At 43.2% G+C, this 27903-nt stretch overlaps 1 protein-coding gene across 1 annotated transcript in view; it reads right to left on the reverse strand.

The window, feature by feature from the left end:
* Positions 1-27903, reverse strand: part of xab2 (XPA binding protein 2) — a 54530-nt gene that overhangs the window by 12239 nt on the left and 14388 nt on the right. Inside the window, exons 7-18 of the mRNA XM_068021115.1 lie at positions 26618-26762; positions 22564-22715; positions 21219-21338; positions 19833-19964; positions 18147-18278; positions 16153-16266; positions 10478-10640; positions 6567-6757; positions 5657-5779; positions 4689-4860; positions 1040-1166; positions 333-442 (exon numbers count right to left, since the gene is read on the reverse strand). Of these exons, the coding sequence (XP_067877216.1) occupies positions 333-442; positions 1040-1166; positions 4689-4860; positions 5657-5779; positions 6567-6757; positions 10478-10640; positions 16153-16266; positions 18147-18278; positions 19833-19964; positions 21219-21338; positions 22564-22715; positions 26618-26762 (1681 nt within the window). The remainder of the gene's footprint in view (positions 1-332; positions 443-1039; positions 1167-4688; positions 4861-5656; positions 5780-6566; positions 6758-10477; positions 10641-16152; positions 16267-18146; positions 18279-19832; positions 19965-21218; positions 21339-22563; positions 22716-26617; positions 26763-27903) is intronic.

Raw genomic sequence — 27903 nt, forward strand, 5'->3', positions numbered from 1 at the left:
CTAATTTAAAATCCAAGCCCGCTATTCCAGCAGGGGAAACTCATGATCGTACTGCAGCAATGCAAACTCATATAGTGGTCCTAAAGGTGCTGAAACACTTAAAGCACTTCAGAACAAACTGGGGGTTGGAGGAGGTGGTACTGTGCAGCAACTACGACAAGAGTTAAGGAAAGTGACTGAAACCGAGGTAACAGATTCGAGGTAGCTTTTGAAGGCTGTGAGACAAAGCAAAAAAGGTTTGCTAAAGGTTTTAACAAAGATGCCTCGAAAATAGAAGTGCATCTTTATTCCACCCACATTCTCATGATTCATGTCTGCGAGTCCTTACATACCATCAGGTTCATCATCACCCTCCTCATCGTCCTCACCATCATCGATGTCAATCTCGTCTGGGTTGGCCTGCTTTGTAAGCTCAGCGAGCTCACTGCGAGAGGCGTCACTTCTGTAATTGAGATCGTGCACGTCAGGACAGCATGAAGCTCTTTAAACTTTCAGAACATTAACACTAAAGAACCAGAATAGACCTTCTGTACAATCTGTTAAATTTATTCAAGAATGAAAATAGGTGATGTGGCTCTGCAGTTTTGTACTCGGGGCCAACTCCATATGGCCGTTGTTTTCAGTCCCAGATAACTTCTCATGAGAAACATTAATGGAAAATTGCCTTTATAAAGAGTGTATCGTGTACAGCAGCCATTCAATTCAATCCATTTGCATTATCTTCCATTATATTTAACCTATACATTGTCACTCGTACCTGGAAATAAGGATTGTCGAGCCCAGAGATCAACTGTTTAGGAAGAATCAGAGGGGTTCGGGGAGAAAGGATAGAAGGCAGGAGGAGGGCAAAAAGGTTCCACGTAGGGTCAACCTCCAGGACCCTCTATTAGTCCATCAAGGGTACTGGCAGAGATAAGGATGTGTCCATGGCTGTCTGGCCCACCTGACGTAGATTTCAGGATGCCCAGCCTAACTGAAAGACATCAACATAAAAAAAAATGACTTGATTCGCTTCCATTCTGCCCGAGGCATGACATACCTGACAAACAGAATTTTGTCTTTGGGTTTGGGTTTTTCCCTCTCGACTTCTTCAGCCAACTGTTGGGCTTTCTGCTCCAGTAATTTCATGTCATCCATTCCACTCTGTCCAGGCGCAAGATCAGACACTGCACAATAAATGTGAGGGGAGAAAGCTGATTTTACTGAAATCTCCACTCTTGTCAATTAAATGATTTAGGGTTTTTAAATTCCCTCTCACACGACTCTTACTAGGATACACTTCGTTAAGTTATTAAATTAAGCCTAATAAGTCCCCATTTAAAGACAAACTCATGAGCTATTACTCCTTTAAATATTTTTTTCCCCCAAACATAGCGCTATTACAAGTAATACTTATTCACACTAAAAATTGCAAGCAAGAATCTATTTTATCCCAGCAACTCAGGGCAGGGAACACTGCCAGAAAGTTTTATGCAATTTCAGTTTATTGAGTATACTGTAACCTATTATTTTATTCAGAGTTGGTCCCTGATGAGTCACAGCTTTCAAAATAAAACACCAGGCTCGTAACACTTTTGGTAAAATTCTGGCCAGACATACAGCACAGCTTCCTCTCTGGCCAACACTGCCACACAGAGTCTGCATGGAAAGAGCTGGACTGGATAAGATTGTGTTCACTGAGCAATCTAGGTGAAGGGCCAAGGCTTGCAGTGCACGAGGGGCCTCAAAGGTTGAAAGAGAGGTGATGAAGTAACTCGAGAAGCGGTTGAGCAATGTCAAGATTTTCAAAGCCTGTAGAATATAGGAAGGAGGGAAGACGGAGGGTGGCAAAGGGGGAGTTTCACAGTCTTGACTTTCAGTTCTAAGAATGAATGAGTTACAATAATAAGACAGAGTGCCTTCTACTCAATATGGTGTAACCCTTCAACAGCCCCTGAAGCAGTTTGACGGGCTATGGTACCATAGTGATTATGTTACTGGGCTAGTAATCTAGAGGCCAGGCCTAATGACAGCTGGGGAATTTAAATTCAATTAATTAAAATAAATCTGGAATAAAAAGCTAGTCTCAGTAATGGTGACCATGAAACTACTGGTTTGTTGTAAAAACTCATCTCGTTCCTTTAGAAACACAGAAAATAGGAGTAGGAGTAGGCCTTTCGGCCCTTCGAGCCCGCTCCACCATTCATTATGATCATGGCTGATCATCCAACTCAATAGCCTGTTCCCGCTTTCGCCCCATACCCTTTGATTCCTTTAGACCCAAGAGCTATATCTAACTCCTTCTTGAAAAATACAATGTTTTGGCCTCAACTGCTTTCTGTGGTAGTGAATTCCACAGGCTCACCACTCCCTGGGTGAAGAAATTTCTCATCTCAGTTCTGAAAGGTTTACCCCGTATCCTTAGACTAAGACCCCTGGTTCTGGACACCTCCACCATCGGGAACATCCTTCCTGCATCTACCCTGTCAAGTCCTGTTAGAATTTTATAGGTGAAGGAATTTTAGGGAAGGAAGTCTGCCCTACTTCCTAATCTGGCCTATATGTGACTCCAGGCCCAGTGCAATATGGTTGACTCTTAACTGCCCACTGAAATGGCCTATTAAACCACTCAGCTGTATTCAAGAAAGTGGGTAATCAGCACCTGCTCAAGGGCAATTAAGAATGGGCAAAAAATGCTGGCCTTGTCATTGATGCCCACATCCTATGAATAAATAAAAAATGTAAAGTGACGCCAAGGGGGACAGGTTTGATCCCCAATCTTTGTGGAGTTAGTTGATTTCAGCTGTGGTAGTAACGGAGATGCTGTAATTAAGTCTTCAGCATCCTTGGGTTAGTCAATCCAGTTACAAGTGTCTATGTTTGGGTAAGATAGGGTTTGCCCCCAAAACTGACAGCATAGGTTCAAACATAAAGAATGGTTCCATACCTCAGCAAGCAGCAACACCTACCCAGAACAGACAGGTGGAAAGGGATGAAAATTCACAGAACAAGGGGAAAAAAACTCATCACTGTACGACACATTGGACAAAGAGGAAAACGGCAAAGCAAAATAAAGTTACAATTGGAAAAAAACAGGAACAAAAGATATAGAAAGATAAATAAGTTGAAAAGGCAAGACATGGCGAGGACAGGCTAAGTAGCAAAGATCGGAAATGAGGAGAAGCAAAGGAGTAAGTACAAAATCAGAGATGAGGAATTAAGAAACAACATTTTAAAATGAAAGATGAGCAGGGAAAATTACTTATCCCAATATGTTTAATGTTAATGTTTCCCCCCTTTAACAAGTGAATTCAGACCACTGTTACGACCAGGTGAGAGGGGTCTAGGGGTTTCCTCTCAGCCTTTGCCTGGTTTAACCGTAACAAACACTGTGCTTTAGCTCCCCCTTAGTGAATCCTTGGTCACCGCTTTCCAATTGTAAAGCACAGAAATCAACTCAGATAGGTTTTCTTAGATTTTAAACAAGAAAGGTAGAAGCTTATTAATCTTAAACTCCAATCCGGTATGCTAGCATGCATACGCAATAAACACACGCAGATAGAGACAGAAAAGTAGAAAAGAATGAAGGGGAAAAGTTTGAGGCAATTGACGGGTTTCTATTTTACTGTTCTTTGAGTTTGCTGTGAAGTCTTTGGTTGCCAGTCAGACTTGCAATTCGTTGGGACCCAGTGCACGCTTCAACTTGTTTTGAGGTCGGAGTCTTTTCTCTCTTGAGGTTTACGTGTCTTCCCTGGGTCTGGTGGCTTGGGAAGAAAGCGAGAGCGAGAGACAGCCAGGTGAGGGACTTGCTTGTTTCAGCTTCAGTTTCAAAACTGCCTTCTCAATTCAAACAGTCCTATGGCTAGTTCAAAAAACCTGGGCCAGATAGCTCGTCATGTGACCAGCTGGTTTAACCAGTCCTGGCTCTGTGGATTGTATCATCTTAGCAGGGCCTGGAATGCACTTCCTTGCCTTCAACGTCTGGTGATCAAAATTCATTTGGGTTAAATGGGTTAACTTTGTCTCCACAAGTACTGTCTATCAGTATACAAATGTTTTTCCAGCCACGTGTCTGGTGATATTTTTTTAACAAGTCCTTTCTTCACTCCAGCAACAGTTTAAAATCGATGTTCATGTGACAAAATTAATATGCCTCATGCTTGGCAGGTGGGGGTCTGCATGACAACCACCCCCCCTAAAGTGCCTAGTTCTGGTCAGTGATTCATAAGGAAAACATTCAAGTCCTGGAATCAGTACAAAGATCACCCTAGTCTTAGACGTCCAGCTTATGAGGAAAGATTGAAGTTGAATCTTCTCATCTTCGAAAGGAGATGTCGAGGATTGTAAATGGTATGCATTAGTAAATCGGGAAGATTATTAGCGAGAGTTGGACAAGAGGTCGTAGCTTCAAAGAAGTTAAAGGCAAATTTAGGACTGACATCAAGAAGTTCTTTGTACAAGAAGTGAGCAACACATGGAACAGACTCCCTGATTGAGTAGCGGTAAAAGTGAAAACACCGGACTTGTTAAAGAAGCATTGGATACGGCAAAGGAGGTGCTGTAGATCGACCTGGATCGATGAAGTAAAAAAATGGGCCAGAGGGCCTAGAACATCTGTAGTTATCTTGTGATCTGACGAATGATAATCATCACTTGTTTCTAGGACTTCATTACTTGGCTACTTTATAGCCAGCTGGCAAACAGCTTACCTGTGCCCGTAGCATTAGTGGAGGCTTTCAACATCTGCGAGGACATAAAATTGACTTGGGTGTTGTACGTGGCCTGCACGCTACGCTTAATCCGCAACATCTCGCGAATGGTGTCTTCGTTACCATGCCGGATCTCAAATTCCTTCCAGGTCTGCCAGAATGATGGCGTTATCTGAAAGCAAATAAAGAGTTAAATCGGAAATTAATTAAAATCTATATAATCTCTAGTATTTTCACAAATGGAGGGGGAAGGGGGAATAAGATCAAATCCTGTTGGAAACTAAAAACTGGTGTATTGAATCACTGCTATCTTTAAAAAATTGTAAAAACCAACTCTATTAAAAAAAAATCAACCCCTCACCCCACAACCTTTTAGACCGAAATTTGCTTCTAAAGTCTAATTCTGCAGCTAAAGGCATCTCCCCACATAGAACCACTCAGAATAGGAGGGGCATAAGTTCAAGACACATTCTGCACTCAGTCAGTTGATCTCAGCTGCGGTAGAAACTGGGGGTCTAAAATTGACCTCAACACCTGAATTAGAAAAGGAGAACACTCATTTTGTGGTTCTCCCTTCTGACTGCCAAAGACCTCTGCTGGGCAGTGCAAGTGTGTTGGCATCAGGCAAAGGCAGGAGCAGACTTCCTGCCGCATGCCATCCAAGGTCAATTAGTCTGTTGACACTCTCCGCTAGCCTCATGCATGAAGGCGGGATTTACTTGAGGTACCAGAACAGCACCAATGGGATATTTCACAGGAGTAGTGGATGCCTTCAGGACAGGATTAAAGAAAACTGGGAGGACGAGGGTGACCCAGTTCTGTGATCAACCACCTCCCAACACCTCCCACCTCCCCCAAACCCCATTACAATAAGTTATTGATCAAATACTGAGCCAACAAACGGAAGACGGAAATCTCACAACTGCTGCATAAAATTGCGAAAGCAAAATGTCAGTTCAGGAACCTACCCTTGGATCACACAGCTGAGAGCAGTAAGAGTAAATGGATCGAGCCCGATCGATTTCACCCAATTTGCATTCCATATCAGAGAACCGCAGGCACATATCTCTGGCGTGCTCATCAGGCAACACCTGTAATAAAAAACATTACCTGACAAATATACTTACAATCCCAATTTCACAAAAATCATTTCATCACTCAGAGACCACAGTGGAAAACCTCCCCATAAATGCTCAGGAATGTTCGCACTGTGGATGCTCTCTGTTCTCACAAATAGTTAATACAGCACAACCCCTCATCCCATCATTCTAGACCACTCATTGCAGAGCTCTGCACCACCCTTTGTATGATAGCTTGAAAAGCACTGAAAAGGTACTGCATTTTTTGACTGCTGGGAGAGTATACGCAACAGTTAGGTTTAAGCACAGCTGCCATTCAAATACCAGAGTGATGGACGAGAGAAGCAGAGCAGCTAGGGTCCTTCAGCTGATGCAGTGCACTGGTGCGAGGGCCACTGGATCATTTCCCTGTTCCAACCATGCTAATTCAGTCAAAACTTAATTCTTTCAGCATTTAACATATATATAGCATGGGTCCAATCTAGTGTGCAACCCATTCAATACAATTCGGTTACCTTGGTTACAATCAAGAAACCATCCACATTGCACTCTCACCAGTGCACTCCTATCAGCTGATGTGCCATGAATCATTCACTCTCTTCCACCATCACTGCGATATTTGAATAGCAGCTCTGCTTCAATCTACACATAGCTCACAACCTCCAGACTTCAGCTGAATTACAGGAACCAAGATGCAGGGCAGACGTTTGGCCGGGCAATTCCTTTCGTAGGATCCCAGGCTGACTATAAATCCATCTGAAATAGAATGGGATGGGAAATGAACAGAATCTTACTTTACCTCAATTGCCCTCTCATAGATACCCCGTGTGTGGGTAACGCCGTAGATTTCGGCTGCTCTTTTAATATAGATGTTGTACATCTCATACTGCTCCAAAGACTCGACCGCCTTCGTTGCTCGTTCGTACACAGCCATGGCATGTCGGGCTAAACCATACTCCTCCTCCAGCCTGGCATACAGCAGGTAGATAGCTGCAAAGGATAAGATTACAACTAAATAATGAGGGCTGGTCAATAGCGGTATGGTCTTTGCTTGGCCCTCTCCCCTGCTGAAACAGCAGATAATGTGCAATTAATGACAGCAAGATAAATGCAGCGAGCCAATTAGCATCTATGAGAAGGAAAACACATGTTAAAGTAGCTTGGAGTGAGTCACATTGCTGCACAGGCTCAGGTGCACTCATTCTGTGCTGTCATTTCAATGATTCTGTTAAGCTATTATTGTCTATCAGACACTGTCTACCCTGCTGCATACTTGCAGTATTTTTGTTTCTACAGGAAGATGTTTATCACATAAAATATATAAAGACTTAAATCAGAACAACACAAGATAGATCTCTTCCTCTTAGCACAGTGTTATATACCTAATACATCATCCTCTTGAACGGTCCTCATTCCATACTACAGTTCTCTTAAGGCGTCACCTTCCTCCAAAATTAAACCTGTCATCAACTGGGGCCTAGTAATACCAGGGTCAAGCTTAAGGGTTGAAACAGAAAGATTTGCATTTATATAGTGCCTCAAACGACCTCAGGACATTCTGAACCACCTTACAGCCAATGAAGTGAATTGTAGCACTGTTGTAATGTAGGAATCGTGTCAGCCAATTTGGGCATAGCAAGCTCCCACAATCCACAATGTGACAATGACCGGACAATCTATTGTAATTTTAAGGTAGCCAAAAGTGAGAGAAAACATTCTGCAACTTCCCGCAAGGGTCCATTATGGATTCCATGAATTTGGGAAGACTTGAAGAGAAAAACTGCACTGGATGCAATGCCAAGGTATAAACTTCTCATTGACTAATGCATACTTTATCAACCCTCAATTAGCACCTTTTTTTTGGCTTGGCATTTCTTCATGGACGAAGATTTTGGAAAGGTTGTACTCATCGGTAGCAGGCCCGTTGGTGGCTAGTCAGGCCTAGCTGTGATCGGCAGATTCTCCCACAGTGGGTACATGAAGGTGTAGTCGCTGCTGGGGGCAATTGGATCTATCCTTCTCCTCCTTTTCTCTTTCATGCTGGTTCTTCGCTCAGTCTCAAAAGGTGTCTGTAGCTCTCCTGATGTAGCATCTCCAGGCATCGCGATCTATGGCTTGTGCTTCCCACTGGCGATGGCCGATGTGGCACACAGAGAGAGACTTCTTCAGGGAGTCCTTGAAATGTTTGCATCGGGCCCCTCTGTTCCTTTTACCTGTGGTCAGCTCTCCATACAACACCATCTTGGGCAGTTGTCCATCCGGGCAATGTGACCTGCCCAACGCAGTTGGCTTTGCAGGAGGATGGCCTCGATGCTGGTGTTGTTGGCTGTTTCCAGGACTTCAATGTTTGAGATGCGGTCCTGCCAGCGGATCTTGAGGATGCTGCAGAGGCAGCGCTGATGGAAGTGCTCCAGAAGGCGTACATGACAGCGGTATTGGACCCATGGCTCGCTGCCATACAGAAGGGTGGTGAGGACTATGGCTTTGTACACTTTGAGTTTGGTCTGTGCTCTGAGTCTGTGGTTGCTGCACACACGTTTGTAGAGTCTGACGAATGTACTGTTTGCTTTTGAAAGTCTATCGTCCACTTTCTTGTATATGGTGGCATCAAACGAGATGACGCTCCCCAAATAAGTAAACTGCCTGACAGCATTCAGCTCGGTTCCCTCGATGACAATGCTTGGTGGTCTATATTCTTCTTGGGATGCAGGACTTCAGTTTTCTTTAAACTGATTTTTAGTCCGAAGGGTTGTGCTGCCTCGGAAAAATGTGTTGTTACACGCTGCGGGTCTGACTGACTGTGGGCCAGGACAGCACAGTCATCGGCGAAAAGAAGTTGACGGATGAGTTTTTCTTGTGTCTTTGTGTGAGCCTTAAGACGCCCGAGGCTGAAAAGGCCTCCATCAGTCCAGAAGTGTACGTAAACTCCCTCCTTAAGGTTTTCCGTTGCCTGCTGCAGCATCATGCTGAAAAAGATGGTGAATAGGGTCGGGGCCAGCTCACATCCCTGCTTCACACCATTAGAGATACGGAAGGGACTCGAGAGCTTGCTGTTTTGCTTGACTTGTCTGCACTGATTTTCATGAAATTGCTTCACCATGGCTAGGAACCTGGGTGGGGATTCATCAAGCACGTAATGTTTAACTATATAGTAATTAGACCAGGATTATTTAGTCCCCAACTACTGATAAGGGGAAATAACTGTACTTATACCAATCTATCCTGCAGGTAACTAAAAGTACATCTGGTCCCTGGACAGGATAGTTTAGATTCAAATATCCAATCATGTAGTCACAATCAAACTGCAGCTGCCTAATTGATCTAAAAATTTGTGTTGCCATGAATGGATGTGTAAATCTGAACAACCAAATCACACCGGAAAGGAAATCCGTTCTGGGAAGCAGTATTTTGTTGAGGGTGGGTATGTGCTGACACAGTTTCAGATTGTCAGGGGTTTGGGCTGAGGGGGAGGGGGTGTGAAGGGACACCATCGATAGATGCTACAATTAGGCATAAGAAACTGAAGGGAGAAAAAGAAAGGGGGAAGGGAAGTGAGAGAAGTGAAGCTGAAATAAAGCTGTATATTATAATATATATATATATAGAGAGCAATGCGCAAAATGAATCGTTTTTATTATTGAAAAATCTAGCTTGTATTTACAAGTTAGGAGGAACTAGAGAGGAAATTCAGAAAGAAAGAAACCTTAAAATCAGAGCCAGGCCATTCAGGAGAGAAATTAGGGAATACTTCACGCAAGGGGCAGTAACAGCGTGGAGCTCTCTCCCACAAATAAAGCTGTAGATGCTAGCTCAATTATTAAGCTTTAAATCTGAGATCTAAAGAGTTTTGTTAGACAAAGGTATAAAAGGATATGGAACCGAGGCAGGTGGATGGAGTTCAGATACAGCCACGACCTCATTGAATGGTCGAACATGCTGGAGGGGCTGAATGGTTTAAATCCTGTTCCTATGTAATGGCCATAGATAAAATGGAGACACAAGCCTGGGACAAAGGGAGAAGCTGGAGACAGGAGTCACCCTATTAGACAATAAGCTTTCTCATCTGTACTGTATACTACTGAAGCAGTTCCAAATAGAAGGAACAATAAGGAAGGTGATTACCTACCACAGGTGAAGCCATGAACAGTTCAAGGCAGCTCATCACCACCTTTTCAAGGGCAATGAGGGATGGGCAATAAATGCTGTCCTAGACAGCGACACTCACATCCCATGAATGAATAAAAAAAAGATGCAGATTGCAGATTCTAAACATATTTCAAAAGCTTTGCCAGAATCTAAAATACATTTCAGAATTCTTTAACTGCCTCTGGGTCAGTAGTACAACCAGGGGCCAGGTTTACCATGTGAATTCAGTAATGGAACAGTAATGTGTTGCTAATCTAAACCTTATAACCAATCTACATTTTTTATACAAGCAAAATTGCTCACTGTAATGAAAAAGCAAAGTGCCCAGGCAGTTGATTGAAGCCTGTGGAAACACAGTCACATCCAAAGAATTTGTCATTAAGTGTAGCAAAATCTAAAGGGAAAAATAAATGACATTTTACTGAAATCCTCTGGAAACAATTTTTGCAGAAGCTCGTGTCATTCACCATAAATGTGAGCTGTGTTTCACTTCAAAGGGCTTCAATCAGGTTACTGACTAACTTTGAACAATAGAGTTAAAACGTCAAGTTTGTAAGGACTGACTTTTGGCAAACTTCGGTGGACATCCATCAAGAGCTTGTTCGAACAGGTCTCGTGCCCGTTCCAGTTTCTTCCCACCGTACCGATCGATGAATTTGGTGAGGTAAGTGTTCCAAATATCATACACGTTGGGCCACTTAAACAGGGCTATTCCTCTCTCATAAGCCTGCAAAAACAAAGCACCGTTAGTTATATCGGAGGAAGAGACTCTTCCAAATTGTTAGCCGCTGAACTGAGCCAGACAGGCTAGATTTTGCCCTAACCTTGCTCCGAATAGAGGTTAACTGATCTTAGCAGATGAGGCACTGCAACTAGTGATACCCTGGGCCGTACAGGAAGAAAGGTCAGCCAGCCTTCCTGCATTTGATTGCTACCCAGTTTCCATAAAGAGCTGAGCTATCCATTGACTGTTGCCAGGAAGTGTCCATACATGGAACAGCAGGATCAGGCTCACTGTGACGTCTGCCCCAGTCAAAGCCTGCCAAAATTCACAGTACAGTCCAAAACATAGAATTACATAGAATGTACATGGTGGAAACAGGTCAGTCCAACTGGTCAATGCTGGTGTTTAGTCTCCTCCTACCCCTCTTCATCTTATGCCAGCAACATATTCTTCTATTCCTTTCTCCCTCACATGCTTATCTAGCTTCCCCTTAAATGCATCTATGCTATTCGCCTCAACTACTTCCTGTCAGTAGCCCTGAATACCCTTGCCTAACAAAAAGATATCCATCTCAGATTTGAAATGTTCATTAGGCCTTGCCTGAACAGTTTTTTTTTTAATGAGGGGAGAGGGTTCCTGATTTGCAAAACCCTTTGTGTGAAGAAGTACTACCTGACGTCACTTGTGAACAGCCTGGCTCTAATTTTAAGGCTATTCCCCCTTGTTATGACCTTCCCCCACTCTTTAAAGGGCTTTACAGGTTCAGCCTGGTTATGCACAGTTAGTAAATTGCACATCACTTGGCTTCTGTTACTGCCAGCCACATACATGATAGAGAAATGAGTGGAAGGGTAGCTGGTGCCAGCACCAACATGAACCAAAAACAGAGATGAAGCTCTCATGAAAGAGGTCACACATAGATTATAAGATATCAAATGCCAGGGCATGACGTCCACACTGCAATCTAACCTCAGGGAGTCATGATACTCATTTATTGCTCAAACTTTGCATTTTGAGCTACACGATCTGAATCCCTGATTAGATTGCTGGCTTTGTATAACCTTGTATGTTGCTGTATAGTTACAAGAATGCTTTCTCTCAGCTGGAGACCTGGTTATCTCGCGCACCCTAGTTTTACATATAAAGGGGATTTCGTAGTTGCAGTGCTCTCAAACACGTACATTTCATTGGTGTATAAATAAAATCATGCTTGCTTCAGGACATAATTTATCCGAGATGACAGCCCAACCTCACCCACCCCTGCACAAGCATTTGCCGGTACAGAGCATCTAGTCATAGAGCTACACAGCACAGAAACAGGCCCTTCAGCCCATCATGTCCATGGCAGCCATCAGCTATAACAGGTGTCTGAAAGAACCAACTTCTCACTTTCTACACAGTGAATGAGTGACAACATAGCTGAGGTTAGAAACTCAGCCTCAAATTTCTGATCTATGTAACTTTGATCTAAAATTATTAAACAGGAAAATCTTTGGGGATAATGTCAAGAAAGAACACGACTAATATTAATAACATTTTGCCACATGATTCATGAACTGGAAGAGTAGTGAGGGCAGACAGCAACTCTCTGATGCTTATTTTTTGGCTTTGCCAGTAATTATTATTCAGTAACATGGAGCAACAGTGAACTGTCCCCATTGTACACACTCCTGGCTTTTGCATATCACCCTTTGCAACACTCAATGCAAAACTGGGTGGTAGGCAGGGCCAGGAAGTAAAATAAGCAAACAAGTTGCTTCCTTGTATCTTGACAAACTCAAAACCAAAACAGGTAGCTTTTCCCCAGTCCAAATGCCTAGCGATTAAAAATAAATGTTCATAAATGTAAGGGAATGGAGCAATCTGCAGGGTACATGAAGGGGCACAGCTACCCAGAGAATACATCCAGCGTTGATGGTTGTCAGATAGGCCAATGGACCTTGGAATAACGGGAACTTGCTCAGAGCACTCCACCATATTCCGTTGTCCCAATTTGCTGCCCTGCCAAATAAGGAAAGCAGCAACAGAGATCCCGAGTGAAAAGCAGCAACTGGCTAGCAGTAACTTTGCTGTAAGGCTTCCATATACATGTATTCATGCAGCTCCATTTGCTGTCAATTAACTGCCTCCCAAAGGCGTTGAATCTTTGCTGGGTATAGTTGCAGGATTGGAAATCATTCTCCATGCCCTGATGACATGGAGGGTGTGGGCAGTCAGTCCCCGGCAATGACGTCAGCAGCCTTTACACAGGCGCTGATGCCATTTTTAAAGGGCTTTGAGCCCTTGATTTAAAGTTTTAAAGGTAAAATCAATAACAAAAAGTTAAATCCATTTAAATTGCCCCTCTCCCAACCCCCCCAATAACCATAAAATTAATTACTTAAACTCTTCCCCCCCCACCCCCCAAAACACTTCCCCTGCCCACCTGACCTTCCCCCCCCCACCAAAGTTCATAAACTCTAAACTTTACCCCTTCCCACCATCCCCTACACCAAGCAGAGAAGTTTGACCTCGTGACCACCCCCCACACCACTGAATGTTTACCTGCTACCCCCTCCCCACCAGTGTTCCACCTCGGATCCCCAGACAGGGATCCAAAGGCACGTGAGCGTCGGCCATCGGCACCAATATCACACCGGGACAGACAACAGGAGCGGGTAAGTAATTCATTTGTTTATTTGAATAAATTTAAATATTGAAATGGGGCTCCTGTTGCCGAGCGGCAGCAAGACCGCCACGAGACCTTGCTGCCACCGGCAATATCGGGCCGGGCCTTCCCGGCGTCAAGGCCCAGGCCAGGCCTCTCCCAGAGGTACTTTTTGGCACTCCCACCATGATCCCCAATGTCGGGAGGGTCTGTAAAATTCGTCCCATGGTTCAATGAGCCAATGAATAGGGATCAGGAGAGGTGCCCCTGGACTATTTTACCCTCTCAGCTTTAAGGCCATCTGTAGCAGTAATGTGGGCACACCTACACCATTAGAACTGCAGCAGTTCAAGAACGCAGCTCACCACCACCTTCTCAAGGGCAATTAGGGATGGACAATCGAGCAACATCCAAATCCCATGAATGAATAAAAAAAAACAACCCCATCATTATCCGAGCTGTGAATAATGAGTTTTTTTTAATAGGCTACCCAGCTATGCATCATGGAGCCTCGGGGCCCCATAATAAAATCCATGTGCTCATTAATTTGTAGATATCTTAATCTGCTATCTGATTTAGGAGCTATCCACCAATTAGGCAACAGTGCTAAAAGCTGTCCTTTTCCAAACTCCAGACTAGCAGAGTAAACTAACAGACAAGAAATACAAGCTCAAAAAGCTCTGAGCTGACTCGGCTTCCTCATGCGCTGAGTGCCAGGTCTCAGAGGTTGTGTGTGGCTCTGGGCAACAGATTGGATGCTTGTGCTGCATGTGACCAGAGAGGTGGTTGATGTTGATACTGTCACTGAGTGCCTGAAAGTCTTCCACTCCCCAGCACTGACATCCTTGTCGTGCACAGCATTCACAACAGAAAAATGGTTTTATTCATATGCGAAGAACCACTGAAGAGCAAGTTTTAAATAAAAGAAACAATTATAAAAAATTTCAACCAAATTGGATGTCTGGTTTAAACTGGTAAAGTTTTAACCCCACTTTCCATTGCTTTTCTTCACTGTCCCAACATGTTGATTCCCTTCTCAAGAGGGCTCACAAGTAGGTATGAGGTGGGTCCAGACTAGCTCAGTAGAAGCTGTTAACTCCCAGTCTACATCTCAGCCTAATCAGACTGGACGATGACAAGCGACATTGGCGTGTTCTAATGACAGCATAGCAACCTAACTTGATGGGTACAAAACTAATCCTTGAAAACTCAAAGAGAAAACTCTATAATGTACATTCCCCATGTACTAATAATACTCAAAATAATTCTCACCTGAAAAAAATTAAAATCGTGCAATATTCTGAATCAATAAACCAATAATAAAGTGGGAATTTAATGATTAAAATAATTAAAATATCAGATAATTTAAGTTAGATCAATATGAAATAAGAGTGGACTGCAGTTCCCATAGATTACAGAGTTTTTAAGGATTAGTTTGTACTGTCACATTAGCTTGCAGTGCTGTTGTTAAAACACACAGATATCGCTGGTGGGTAGCACTCTCACCTCTTAGGTGGTCACTGGCTCGAGACCCACCCCAGAGACTTGAAGACAAAGTCTCCTGCTACGGTTGTGGCAGAGACACTGAGATCGACTGTAGTACCCCCCCCCAATCACCTCACCAGCTGAGCTCAGCTTGCACTGTTTGATTCAGGGATTGAGACTGTGGCCTTTCTGGTCTATGTGGTTCAGTTTAATACTGGGCACCACAAATGCACAATGCACCATCGGTGGGGAGGAGCAAACAGAGCACGCTTAGCTGTGCAGCTCCATTTATTTTTATTTGCCCATCAAAACCACGACACACCAAGGAGCAAGAAGTGCAATTTTAGAGGATACATCAAGCACGGCACCGAAAGTAATGACCATCTAAGCATCATTAAACCATTACTGCTTTTGCTTGCAAACTGTTGCTAGGATACGGCAATAAAAATCCACATGAGGGAAAGAGAGAAGACGTTTAATATTGGAGACATATGGAGTTAATTTACTTTTGTCATTTTCTGGATCATGTGAATTGACATTTAAAATGCAATTTGGGTGCCTAATTATGACGACTTTGTCTTATATAAACTACATCAACACTATAAAATGCTGAGGTAAATCTGTAGTGAATGTGAACTTGTGAAGTTTACACCCTCCTATGCCGCGGGTTGCTTCATAAGCCAGGCAGCTTCTATTCCGAAGCCTGCAGTTACAGTGTCCCAGATGCAGCCGGACAGAGGCAGTCCAGTCTGATCATCAGACAGTCCTTAGACTCCAAGCTATCAGGTATCATTGAAGTGATGTATTTTAACAAAGGCATCGAATACAACCACTTAGAGGTAGCGGCAATTAACACAATTGTTACTATGGCCCAACAGTGTGAATTCAGCAATAAATGCGCTGCAATATTTTTCCCTTCCAACTCTCTCCCCTCCTTTCCTGAAAACATGCTCTTGGACTTGGGTACGGTTTTATGATGCCAACAGCCCTATGGCTATAGTTAGGCGTCAGGCAATAAGTATTGTCAAAGTGGTCACCATCAGAGAGCATCACAGCCCAGCATCCCATGCTTCTGACAACGCCCAGAACTCCATGTCTCATGGGTCCGAAGAATGAAGACAATCCCTTTTAAACAGCCTTGCAAAGAAGGACCAGTGGCAAAATGGGTAAAGGGGAGAGCAACATTTGAAGGCCCCTTCTCTTGGAGCCCCAACTAAAAGCGCCTGGACATTCTCCTACTTTGGCTTGCAAACCAAAAGTATTTGAACCTTCAAAGGCACCACCTTCTACAGATAAAAATCATCACAGACCTAACCCAGCCACAATGGAAGTCCCTTGCCCTGTGCTGCAAGGGTGCCAAACAGATAGAAAACAGCGACGCACCTTGAAACTTTCTTCAAAGTAGTTGTGTTCCTCCAGAAACATTGCATAATTGATTATGATTTGAGGAGTGGCAATTCGGAGATCTATAATTCTGTCGTACACGGCCTTTGTGGACTAGTTTGAAAATGAAAATTTTAAAAATCACATACACGTTAACAAAACAATTAAGAAAAACCCACCCCATTTTGTTAGTCTGCACATAGCAAAACAAGAGATTACTGATTGTTCTTTTTCCATTTACCACACACCATTTTAAAGGGAAATTTACCCTGCTTCTACTCAGTTTTGTTTCAAATGCTTTTCATGAGATTTTCTGCACGCATCTTCCATTTTTCAATTTTTTTATACTTAACCTAAAGCCTCTCCTATGATACACATTACTCATTTGCTGTCACAGGAAGACCACTAACATCTAAACAGCGGAGCATGTCTCATACTCCAGGGTTGCCTGCAACAGCAGGAGTGCAGTAAGTTTGAACAGCCTGGCATTTGTGTCGACAGGGATTGTCAAATGTTCCCTGAACGCGGGTGTCTGCAGCTGGCAGTGGAAACTTTGTGTGGGCACCCCTTGGTGTTGGGTTGCCACTTTGGGTTTGGTAGCAGGCCCCATACAGCTCAAGGGCACGCTTTGGTCACTGCTGACTGCTACAGGCCTTCCAACACTGGGAAAGGTGGCAATTGATGGAGAAAGAAAACATGTACTGTAGGTTAAATCTTATATGCTTGGCCACACTTTTACAATTTATAATATGAATAGTATAACAGTTACACTTTCATTGTAATTCTATTTCCACTTGTTTCCCAGAAAATAAACAAATGGCCTCTGAAGGCAGCTACAATGTACATTTAGTGTAAAGGCGAGCATCAGAATGCACGGATAAACAGGAGCTGTGTGCCACTTTAGTATGGGAGCTGCAAGTCATTTATATCAGAGCAGGCATCCCATTTCTTGACGATGAAAATGCTGGTATTCAGTCAATAACCTCTCCCTGTAAATGGCATGCATCCTGCATACTAAAATGTCACACGGCCTCTGCATAAGCAATACGTGCCCATGCCCGCTGTTAAGTGAGTTCTTCACTCTGCATACCTTAATTGGCTATTCCACCCCCTGCAAATCATACTATTCTGCAAGCAGGAGAGATAAACATGACTGAATTAGTGTAACTGAAACATGGGAAACTCAAGGAGATTACTAACCAAGAGGTCCAGTTTCTAGAACCTCAATGAAAATAATATAGGCCTGTCTATCAGAATCCATACCATGAATTAGATCTACACATTCAACCTACAAAGCTGTCCTGTCAGCTTCAATACTGCTTTACTTTAAACATCTCTAAGATATCAGAAATACTGCTCTTAACACCTCAATTTAGACACTGGGTCACTCGGCTGCAAAAACAATTTGGAAGACAAGACATTCTCCATCTTCTTCGAGTTGCTGCTTGTGAGTTCACTTTTCCATTTGAACGTGCAACACAAGCGGACGTGTAAACCGGATGCCGAGATATTCCGGACTTAAGCAGATTTACACCAACTCTCAATTTGGTCATGAATTAGTGTTAAAGCCACGCACAACACAGGCAAGGATAGTTACTAGCAGTCAATCCAAGAACATGCACTCGTTATATAAGGAGGAGGCAAATTAAAAATAGCATAGGCTCTCTCCTATCCCAGGGATAGACAAGCTACAGAGACCACCACAGAGACATCTGATTGTCTGATGTGCCTGCAGGAGGTTCAGGTGGAGATAGGACCCAAAGGGTTGACAATAACCAACTGGAGTTAAATTCAATTTTCAATAGCCCAGCTCTAAGTTCTGTCCATCTTGAGCTAAGGCAGGACCCAACTGTATTTGCACAAATGCCATGTGTTAAAACAAAAATAATAAATTGCACAATTAAGCCAAATTTAAATCCTTTCTTTTCCATGCACACATTTATACGCCAAGCAGAAACTGACGGAGTCCGAGGCTAAACTTATTCTTTAGTCACCTTAAAAGTGCCAAGACTCTCCTCCAGATCTGCTAACATGGACCAGACTTTCAGCGACTTGTATACTCTGTTCTGTACGGGTTCTGTTGAATCAAAGTATTCAGCTTTCTTTGCCGGTACTGCTGTAGCTCTCTGCAGAGGCAAAAAGTACAAAATAAAGATTTTAATTTACTCTGCTCTTTCCATCTGTGCCCACAGACAGGCTGGAGGGGCACAGACAAGCCGGCAGGGACGCAGACAGGCCGGCAGGGACAATGACAGGCTGGCAGGGACAATGACAGGCCGGCAGGGACAATGACAGAGAGGCAGACAGACATACTGCATACAAGAACAAGCAATGATGAGGAGACAGTGGCCTCGTGGTAATGTCACTGGGCTAGTAATCCAGGGGTCCAGACTAATTTCCTGGGAACATAGGTTCAAATCCCACCACGGCAGCTGGTGGAATTTAAATTTAATTTACAGAATTTTTAATTAAAACAAAATCTGGAATTGAAAGCTAGTCTCAGTAAAGGGTGCCATGAAACTATCATTGATTGTCATAATAACCTACTGGTTCACTAATGTCCTTTAGGGAAGGAAATCTGCCGTCCTCACCTTATCTGGCCTACATTTGACTTCAGACCCACAGCAATGTGCCTGACTCTTAACTGCCCTTTGAAGTGGCCGAGCAAGCCACTCAGTTGTGAAGGGCAATTATGGATGGGAAACAAATGCTGGCCATGCCAGCGATGCCCACATCCCATACAAGAATTTAAAAATATGGGTCCAGTAAAATATTTCAAGTGGCATTAGCTCTGTGACTCAGACTGTCCATTTTTGGAGCCTTCCGTTAACCACTTGTCGTGATCTATATTCCAGTTACACATCATATCACTTTTTAAATGAAAAAAATACTTTCAATTTGCTTGGCTGCATTGGAGGCTTGCTTATCTGACTTGCGGGAGGCAAAGTATCACAAAAGGCTCTGAATCTACTCGGTGAACAATCAACAGCAGGAAAGTCGGCCAAAGAGTCAGAGGCTCATTTCCCCAGAAGAAACAGTGCCTCCAGCTAGTTTGATATTGCCACCTGCTGACTCAACCTGTAAACTGCAGCAATCTCCACCAAAACTGAAACAAGGAATGGGTGGGGTAGAGATGAGGGATTATAGCGTCCATTATTCAAAAATCAAACAAGGGTTGGCACTGTCCAGTTTTTCTTTGAACTGAAAATCTCTGAAGTGTAAACCAGAGGCCATAAAAATTGCATGATCTGCACTCCACATACAAAAGATGTCTAGGTCGGAGAAATCCTAGATCCTCCAACCAGTACTTGGTGTTAACGTGACTCTTAGAAGGGGGGGGAGCCCAAAAAACCTGCTTAATTTAAAAATCCATTTCTCTGCTCAGCTCTGGGTCTTGCAATGTGGAGGCATCAGTGGCTCAGTTTAGTAAGATTTTCAATTAATTTGCATCAAAGGCAAGGGAAGTGAGCCATGATCCCCCATCCCTACCCTGACACTGTGCATGACTTCAGAATTGGGAAAGGCAGTAAACTTAAATGCAGGAGTGTGCCCCACCGCACCCCCCCCCCCCCCCCCCCACACAAATAAAAAATACATTCACTGAGACACACTACTTATATCTGAGAAACTATATTTGAAAATAATCTTGGAAAAGGATTGGCAGGACATTCAAAACATACCCTCAGCAATCGGAGCGCCTCGTCATAGTTTTCATGCCTCAGTTCCATTTCCCCATATTCACACCAAACACAGGCCAGGTCGTCAACATGTTTGAAATTTACTTTTGTGGCTTTTTCAAATATAGTCCGAGCCTGAAACAGAAGCAGATGTTGCCCATTTATGAAAACCTCTTAACCTTTTCAGGAAAGACTGGCCATACCAGCCCCGATTGTCAAGTCAGTAAAGGCTCCATCGTCATGTGGGTGTGGGTTAACTTCACATAAACTGGCAGGTCGCAGGTTCTGTTCTGGTGCTATGTTAGCTGTTTGCTTTAATTGGCCTTAGTGCAGGTAAGCTGGAAGGACGAGAGAAAAAGGTACATGTTCACACTTTTGACTGTTTGGTGATGAGCGAGTGAAGGAGGCAGGAGGGGAGGGAGCAGGCGATGCAGGGAGGAAGGACAAGACTGGTTGTGGCTGCACCGTCAATGATCTACCAACACTCGCTGGCTAGGTTCACTATATTACAGAGCTGCTGGTACCCATCGAAACAAACACCAGCAAGAGTTCAGCACTTTCAGGAGATAAGGGGAGAAAAGTGTAAAGAAAGTGCCAAATGTTGTGAAGTATTTTCGAATTCTCAGTATATCAAAATGCCACTGTGTCCCCTCCATCTGTTAATTGTGTAGTGGTTTTATTTAATTGTATGCAGGTGGTGGGCATTCACTGGGGATTTACTTGTGACCCTATAAAAAGGAACAGACTGAAACTGTGGTGGTTGGGTGAGGAAGTGCATCTCTGTAATATGTATTTCTGTAAATAAATGCTTGTAAAACTCTGCAAAGATTGGCTGCTCTAACAGCTGACATCCTGGAGTAGAACACCACTTACTTTAAAATGGATTGTGACACAGATTTTGTTACAAAGTGAGTATGTCGGAATCTCTTTACAGCAACTGCTACATTTCCCCCATTCTCTGAGCTCATCATAAAGATATTAAGTGTTGAGAAATGGAAGTCTTCCCATTTCAAGTACCAAGGTTCAAAATCAAGCTCCCAAGATCAGGTAAAGTTCCCTCTACTCTGTTTCAATAAGGAATCTCAGCTCTCAACTCAAATGCCAACTGCATCAGTCTGCCAAATCATTCCATTTCCCATGCCAGCCATCTGAGGTCGCGGAGTGAGATTGCCAATTAGTGCCTAATTAGGGGAAGTTTTGTTGTGTAAGTCAATGTTCATTAGGAACTGGATTGAAACTGATTTCACAAAGGACTCCAACAGCCAGACTTATCATCCCATCAGTTTCAGTCGAATTTGAATCCTCATCCAAGATGAAAGGACAGCAATCAAACCCTTTGCACCATCCACTTCCTCCAGAGCTTGAAGATACAACGACGTTTCAACTTACATCTTGAATTTGACTATTTTCTTCATAAAACTTTGCAAATGCAACCCAGAGCGAATGTGGTTTTCCAGTAGCTTTTAATGGGTCAACTGTCTGCACAGCTTCTGTGTAAGTGTTTATGATCTGTAATGTAGAAAAACAATGATTACATAAAACCAAATGCTTCATTTCCTACCATTTATAAGTAAAATGAAGTAGTCTATTTAGATGTGATAAAATAGTGTTTTGGAATCCCAAAGCACTGTCTCACAATTGACATGGTACTCCCAACATCAGCTGAATCATCAGAGGAACTGTAGCGTCAAGTTTGTAGGAAGCTGGGGGAGGGGAAATTGTGTCAACCATGATCTCATTGAGTGGTGGAAAAAGCTCGACGGGCTAAATGGGCGACTTCTGTTACAATGCATCTGTGATGCCACCTAACACCTGGCAGTTGGCCAGTAAGTGACATTGACAGACGCTTTGAGCAGATCATTCTTTGATTCTATGACCATCCTTCTCTCATGATTTACATTAGAGTTGCCGACCATCTGCTTTGCACATGGACACTTGGCTTTTCCAGACCCCCATTCAAGCTGCTCATTGAGTGGGGGGGGGGGGGGCTTGCAAAATAACAATGGACTTGGACTTGGAGATGATGGGGCGACTTAGCAATTGGCCACTTGCTCCTTCTGCAAATGGGAGCTGGAATTGCTTAACAGCTGTTATGTGTGCGTTTGTATTTTCCTCTGTAAAGTAGCCTTCATGAAGCATAAAAACAGTTCTAATGCAAAGGACAGTGTAATTATAATACCTATCACAACAGACAAATCACATTATACCACTATTAATGCTCAGCACTAGCGAATAAATCCTGTTTTCTTTTTCCGACCTTTTTAAATCAACTTAGTTGTGAACCTTTTTAATCATAATAATTACTGCCTTTTATTGATACCCAATGCAATCTGTATCTACATTGAAGATAATTTTCTGTTAAACTGAGTAATCTAGTCATTGTGGAGGACATCACCATGACAGAAAAGGCAAAATTGATTAAGAAGTTTGGAAGGTGGAAGGGAAAAGACTGGCAGATATGAAGTTTCAGCATCGAGAACCTCACATGGAATGAGGTGGAGCAGAGGAAAGTCTTTACTTCATCGGCGTGAGGAATAGCATGTTGAATGGTTTAGTAAAATAGGTCATTTATCTTCTCAACTACTTTCACAAACTGAATCCAAGACATCAGCCCATTGAGAGGTTGGAAGCAACATAATTTGTCAACAGAATTGCAGGCTGTATTATGGCATGAGCCTACCTATTCAGCATTTTTAACAGGTACTGTTTCTCATGCAAGATAAGTGTCCCTCACCTCTCGTGGTTTTCCATCGTATAGTTTGACGCGTTTATGCCACTCATGTACATTGTGTGGATTCTGGCGAAGCAGCACACTGTTCAAAAGGAGAGGACGTCTATTTATCAGCTGCTCAAACCGAGCCAATCGCAGCTCCAGATCGATATCATCTGTTAAAAACAACTGGCCAGGTTAGACAGAAATGTGAATTACTGCTGCTGGTCACATCAGGACCTAGTGAAGACCTCATCTTGCACATCAGCATCAAGGAATAACCCCATAATGAAAGATATCCCAGAGGGATGTTAGAACTGTATAAAACAATGCTAGAACTATATAAACACTAGCAAGGCCGCAGCTACAGAAGTGTGTACAGTTCTGGTCACTATATTATAGGAAGGATGGGATCTCACTAGAGAGGGTACAGAGGAGATTTATGAGGATGTTGCCATGAATGGAGAATTTTAGCTATGAAGGAGGATTGGATAGGCTGAGATTGATTTCTTAGGAGGCTTTGGGAGATATAATTGCGGTGTATAAAATTATTAGGGACCTAGAGAGAGTGGATAGGAAAGAACCATTTCCCTTAGCAGAGAGGTCAATAACCAGGGGCATAAATTTAAAATAATTAGCAGAAGGATTAGAGGGGAGTCGAGGAGGAATTCTTTCACCCAGAGGGTGGTGGGGGTCTGGAACACGCTGCCTGAAAAGGTGGTCGAAGCAGAAATCCTCATCACATTTAAAAAATACCTAGATATGCACTTGAAGTGCCATAACACAGGGCTATGGACTGAGAACTGGAAAGTGGGATTAGGCTGGAAATCTCTTTTTTGGCTGGCACAGACATAATGGGCCGAATGGCCTCCTTCTCTGCTGTAAACTTTCTATGTTAAGGACAGAAAATTATGTAGATTCAGATCAACTTGCAACTTGTGCAATGAGTGTGAATGAACAAAGAACAAAGAAAATTACAGCACAGGAACAGGCCCTTCGGCCCTCCAAGCCTGCGCCGATCCAGCTCCTCTATCTAAACATGTCGCCTATTTTCTAAGGGTCTGTATCTCTTTTCTTCCTGCCCATTCATGTATCTGTCTAGATACATCTTAAAAGACGCCATCGTGCCCGCATCTACCACCTCCCTCTGCGTAAAGAACTTTCCACGCATATCCCCCCTAAACTTTTCCCCTTTCACTTTGAACTCGTGTCCTCTAGTAATTGAATCCCCCACTCTGGGAAAAAGCCTCTTGCTATCCACCCTGTCTATACCTCTCATGATTTTGTACACCTCAATCAGGTCCCCCCTCAACCTCCGTCTTTCTAATGAAAATAATCCTAATCTACTCAACCTCTCTTCATAGCTAGCGCCCTCCATACCAGGCAACATCCTGGTGAACCTCCTCTGCACCCTCTCCAAAGCATCCACATCCTTTTGGTAATGTGGCGACCAGAACTGCACGCAGTATTCCAAATGTGGCCGAACCAAAGTCCTATACAACTGTAACATGACCTGCAAACTCTTGTACTCAATACCCCGTCCGATGAAGGAAAGCATGCCGTATGCCTTCTTGACCACTCTATTTACCTGCGTTGCCACCTTCAGGGAACAGTGGACCTGAACACCCAAATCTCTCTGGACATCAATTTTCCCCAGGACTTTTCCATTTACTGTATAGTTCACTCTTGAATTGGATCTTCCAAAATGCATCACCTCGCATTTTCCCTGATTGAACTCCATCTCCCATTTCTCTGCCCAACTCTCCAATCTATCTATATTCTGCTGTATTCTCTGACAGTCCCCTTCACTATCTGCTACTCCACCAATCTTAGTGTCGTCTGCAAACTTGCTAATCAGTCCACCTATACTTTCCTCCAAATCATTAATATATATCACAAACAACAGTGCTCCCAGCACGGATCCCTGTGGAACACCACTGGTCACCCGTCTCCATTTTGAGAAACTCCCCTCTACTGCTACTCTCTGTCTCCTGTTGCCCAGCCAGTTCTTTATCCATCTAGCTAGTACACCTTGGATCCCATGCGCCTTCACTTTCTCCATCAGCCTGCCATGGGGAACCTTATCAAACGCCTTACTGAAGTCCATGTATATGACATCGACAGCCCTTCCCTCATCAATCAACTTTGTCACTTCCTCAAAGAATTCTATTAAGTTGGTAAGACATGACCTTCCCTGCACAAAACCATGTTGCCTATCACTGATAAGCCCATTTTCTTCCAAATGGGAATAGATCCTATTCCTCAGTATCTTCTCCAGCAGCTTCACTACCACTGACGTCAGGCTCACCGGTCTATAATTACCTGGATTATCCCTGCTACCCTTCTTAAACAAGGGGACAACATTAGCAATTCTCCAGTCCTCTGGGACCTCACCCGTGTTTAAGGATGCTGCAAAGATATCTGTTAAGGCCCCAGCTATTTCCTCTCTCGCTTCCCTCAGTAACCTGGGATAGATCCCATCCGGACCTGGGGACTTGTCCACCTTAATGCCCTTTAGAATACCCAACACTTCCTCCCTCCTTATGCCGACTTGACCTAGAGTAATCAAACATCTGTTCCTAACCTCAACATCCGTCATGTCCCTCTCCTCGGTGAATACCGATGCAAAGTACTCGTTTAGAATCTCACCCATTTTCTCTGAGTCCAAGCATAACATTCCTCCTTTGTCCTTTAGTGGGCCAATCCTTTCTCTAGTTACCCTCTTTCTCCTTATATATGAATAAAAGGCTTTGGGATTTTCTTTAACCCTGTTTGCTAAAGATATTTCATGACCCCTTTTAGCCCTCTTAATTCCTCGTTTCAGATTGGTCCTACATTCCCGATATTCTTTCAAAGCTTCGTCTTTCATCAGCCGCCTAGACCTTATGTATGCTTCCTTTTTCCTCTTAGCTAGTCTCACAATTTCACCTGTCATCCATGGTTCCCTAATCTTGCCATTTCTATCCCTCATTTTCACAGGAACATGTCTCTCCTGCACGCTAATCAACCTCTCTTTAAAAGCCTCCCACATATCACATGTGGATTTACCTTCAAACAGCTGCTCCCAATCTACATTCCCCAGCTCCTGCCGAATTTTGGTATAGTTGCCGAATTTTGGTCTCTCATTACTCAGCTGTCGTTTGGAAAAGTCCTAGATGTGATTTTGTACTGGTGTGAAACAATAATTTGGAGCCAATAAAGCAAAAATTTTACAGCAAATTAGCAACAAAACAACATTCTCTCCTTTGTAACAAACATACAGGAAAGTCTTTGTGGCATAAAGACTTTATTCAGCAGAGTCACTTTTGTGCCAAAATCTCAGACCGATATCATTCCTTGAGCAAGCAAAGTAACAGAAGAAAAACATTCAACAATTCGTAATATTTGCAAAACAGATAGGGATTGAATTATTAATTCATGAACCCTGCTCAATCTGATTTTGTTAATGATCAAGGGGCACAGTGACCTAGTAGATAACAAGTTCAGTTCCAGTTCTGTGCTGAGCAAGTTTTTATCAGCTTGGTAAAGAACTGGAAGGGAGATGAGAATTTTTAATTGTTTTTACGCAAGTTGTTATGACTGGAAAGCATTGCTTGAAAAACTGGTGGAAGCAGATTTAATAATTTTCAGAAGGGAATTGGATATAAACTTGAAAAGGAAAAATCTGGAGGGCTACAGGGAAAGAGCAGAGGAGTGGGACTAACTGGATAGCTCTTTCAAAGAGCTGGCATAGGCATGATGGGCTGAACAGCCTCCTTCTGTGTTGTACGATTCGCATGGGTATCAATGCTCTGAATTATAAAAAGTGGAAGATCAGCTACGGTTCCTGACAGCGATGACACCCTGCTAGAAATTGTGTGTATATGGGCATCAAGTGTGGACAGGACCAGAGATGGCTGTGATATTCACCTGCCGACATTAACTGCATGGATTCCTCGTTGAAGAAAGGCCGAATTAGTGAGACATCAACAGCTTGCTGGGGTCAGTGGAACCATAACCAGTGTGAGGTCAGTGACAGCAATGAGAGAAATAGTAAATAAAAACAAAAGCAAAATATGCAAAGTAAAAGTCATTTTACCTTCCTCAGTTTGGCCCATTTCTGCGGTCGTTTCCATCTTAGCTGCAATCATGCTCTCCTCAAACTGCGCGTAACTATCAAACACCTGGGTGAAATCGCGAACTGTCATCACTGTCTGAATCGCCTCTTCATACACATCCCTGGCCTACAGACAGAACAGAGGTAGCGCTTTTATTTCTCCACTGAAAACCAGAAAAGTGCAAAGCAGCAAAGTGTGTGAAAGCACACAGGATTAAGGTGAAAGGATGGGTATGAGAGTGCACCAAGGAGTGAGGTGAAGGAATGTGTATGTGTGCATGTAACAGGTTTAGAATGAAGGAATGTGTATGTGTGCATGTAACAGGTTTAGAATGAAGGAATGTGTATGTGTGCATGTAACAGGTTTAGAATGAAGGAATGTGTATGTGTGCATGTAACAGGATTAAGGTGAAAGTTTGGGTGTGTGCTTGTAACAAAGAGCCTGTAGAGACTCCAACTAATTCTCTCACATCTGAAATCACAATGAGGAGTATGGAGATAATCATCTAACAACATGGACCCCCCCATTTTTGGAAAAGTATAAAAATGGAAAAGGTACAACACAGATTTATTCGAATGTTACCGGAGATGAAAAGCCATGCTGGCATGAACAGAGACCTGAGAAGTTCGGACTTTTTCCACTAAAGCTGGAAAAGTTTAAGGGGTGACCTGGTAGAGCTGTCAAGATTATGATACAATAAATAGTGATTGATTTGTAACCACCTCACCAAACAGTGAAACCAGAGGGTGAAAAATGTAACATAGCCAGAAAAAGAATTAATGGGGAAACTGGAATAAAGAGCCTTACACAGAGGGTGATCAGAATGAACAATTCTCTGCTACAAATCCCCCTTGAAGTAGAGTGCATATTCTTTTAAGAGGGTATTAGCTAACCGCTTGTAATAGAGTAGAAAAGGTATGGGAAACAAGCAAGAGAGTAGGATAACACTAGCTGGCTCACGTGGAGAAAAACACCAGCACTAACTTGATGGGCCAACTGGCTTACTTCTGTGCTGCAACAATCTATGATAAAACAGAAGCAAACAAAGTGGATATCCACTCAGCACCCCCTCGCAGACTGAGACAGGAGAACTCAGTCAAAATGGAAGCAACTTGGTGGTGCCACGTGCACTGTCAATGTTATGTGTCAGTCTCTCCCTAACATTCCTCCAAAGCATTAAATACTCGAATTCTGACTCGTCCTATTTTATATCTTGTTTGAAAAGCAAGCGCTGCACAGGAAACCTTGAGAAGAGTAACTGAACCCA

The sequence above is a fragment of the Heterodontus francisci genome, chromosome 43 (genome assembly GCF_036365525.1).
Source record: "Heterodontus francisci isolate sHetFra1 chromosome 43, sHetFra1.hap1, whole genome shotgun sequence".
Classification (NCBI taxonomy): domain Eukaryota; kingdom Metazoa; phylum Chordata; class Chondrichthyes; order Heterodontiformes; family Heterodontidae; genus Heterodontus; species Heterodontus francisci.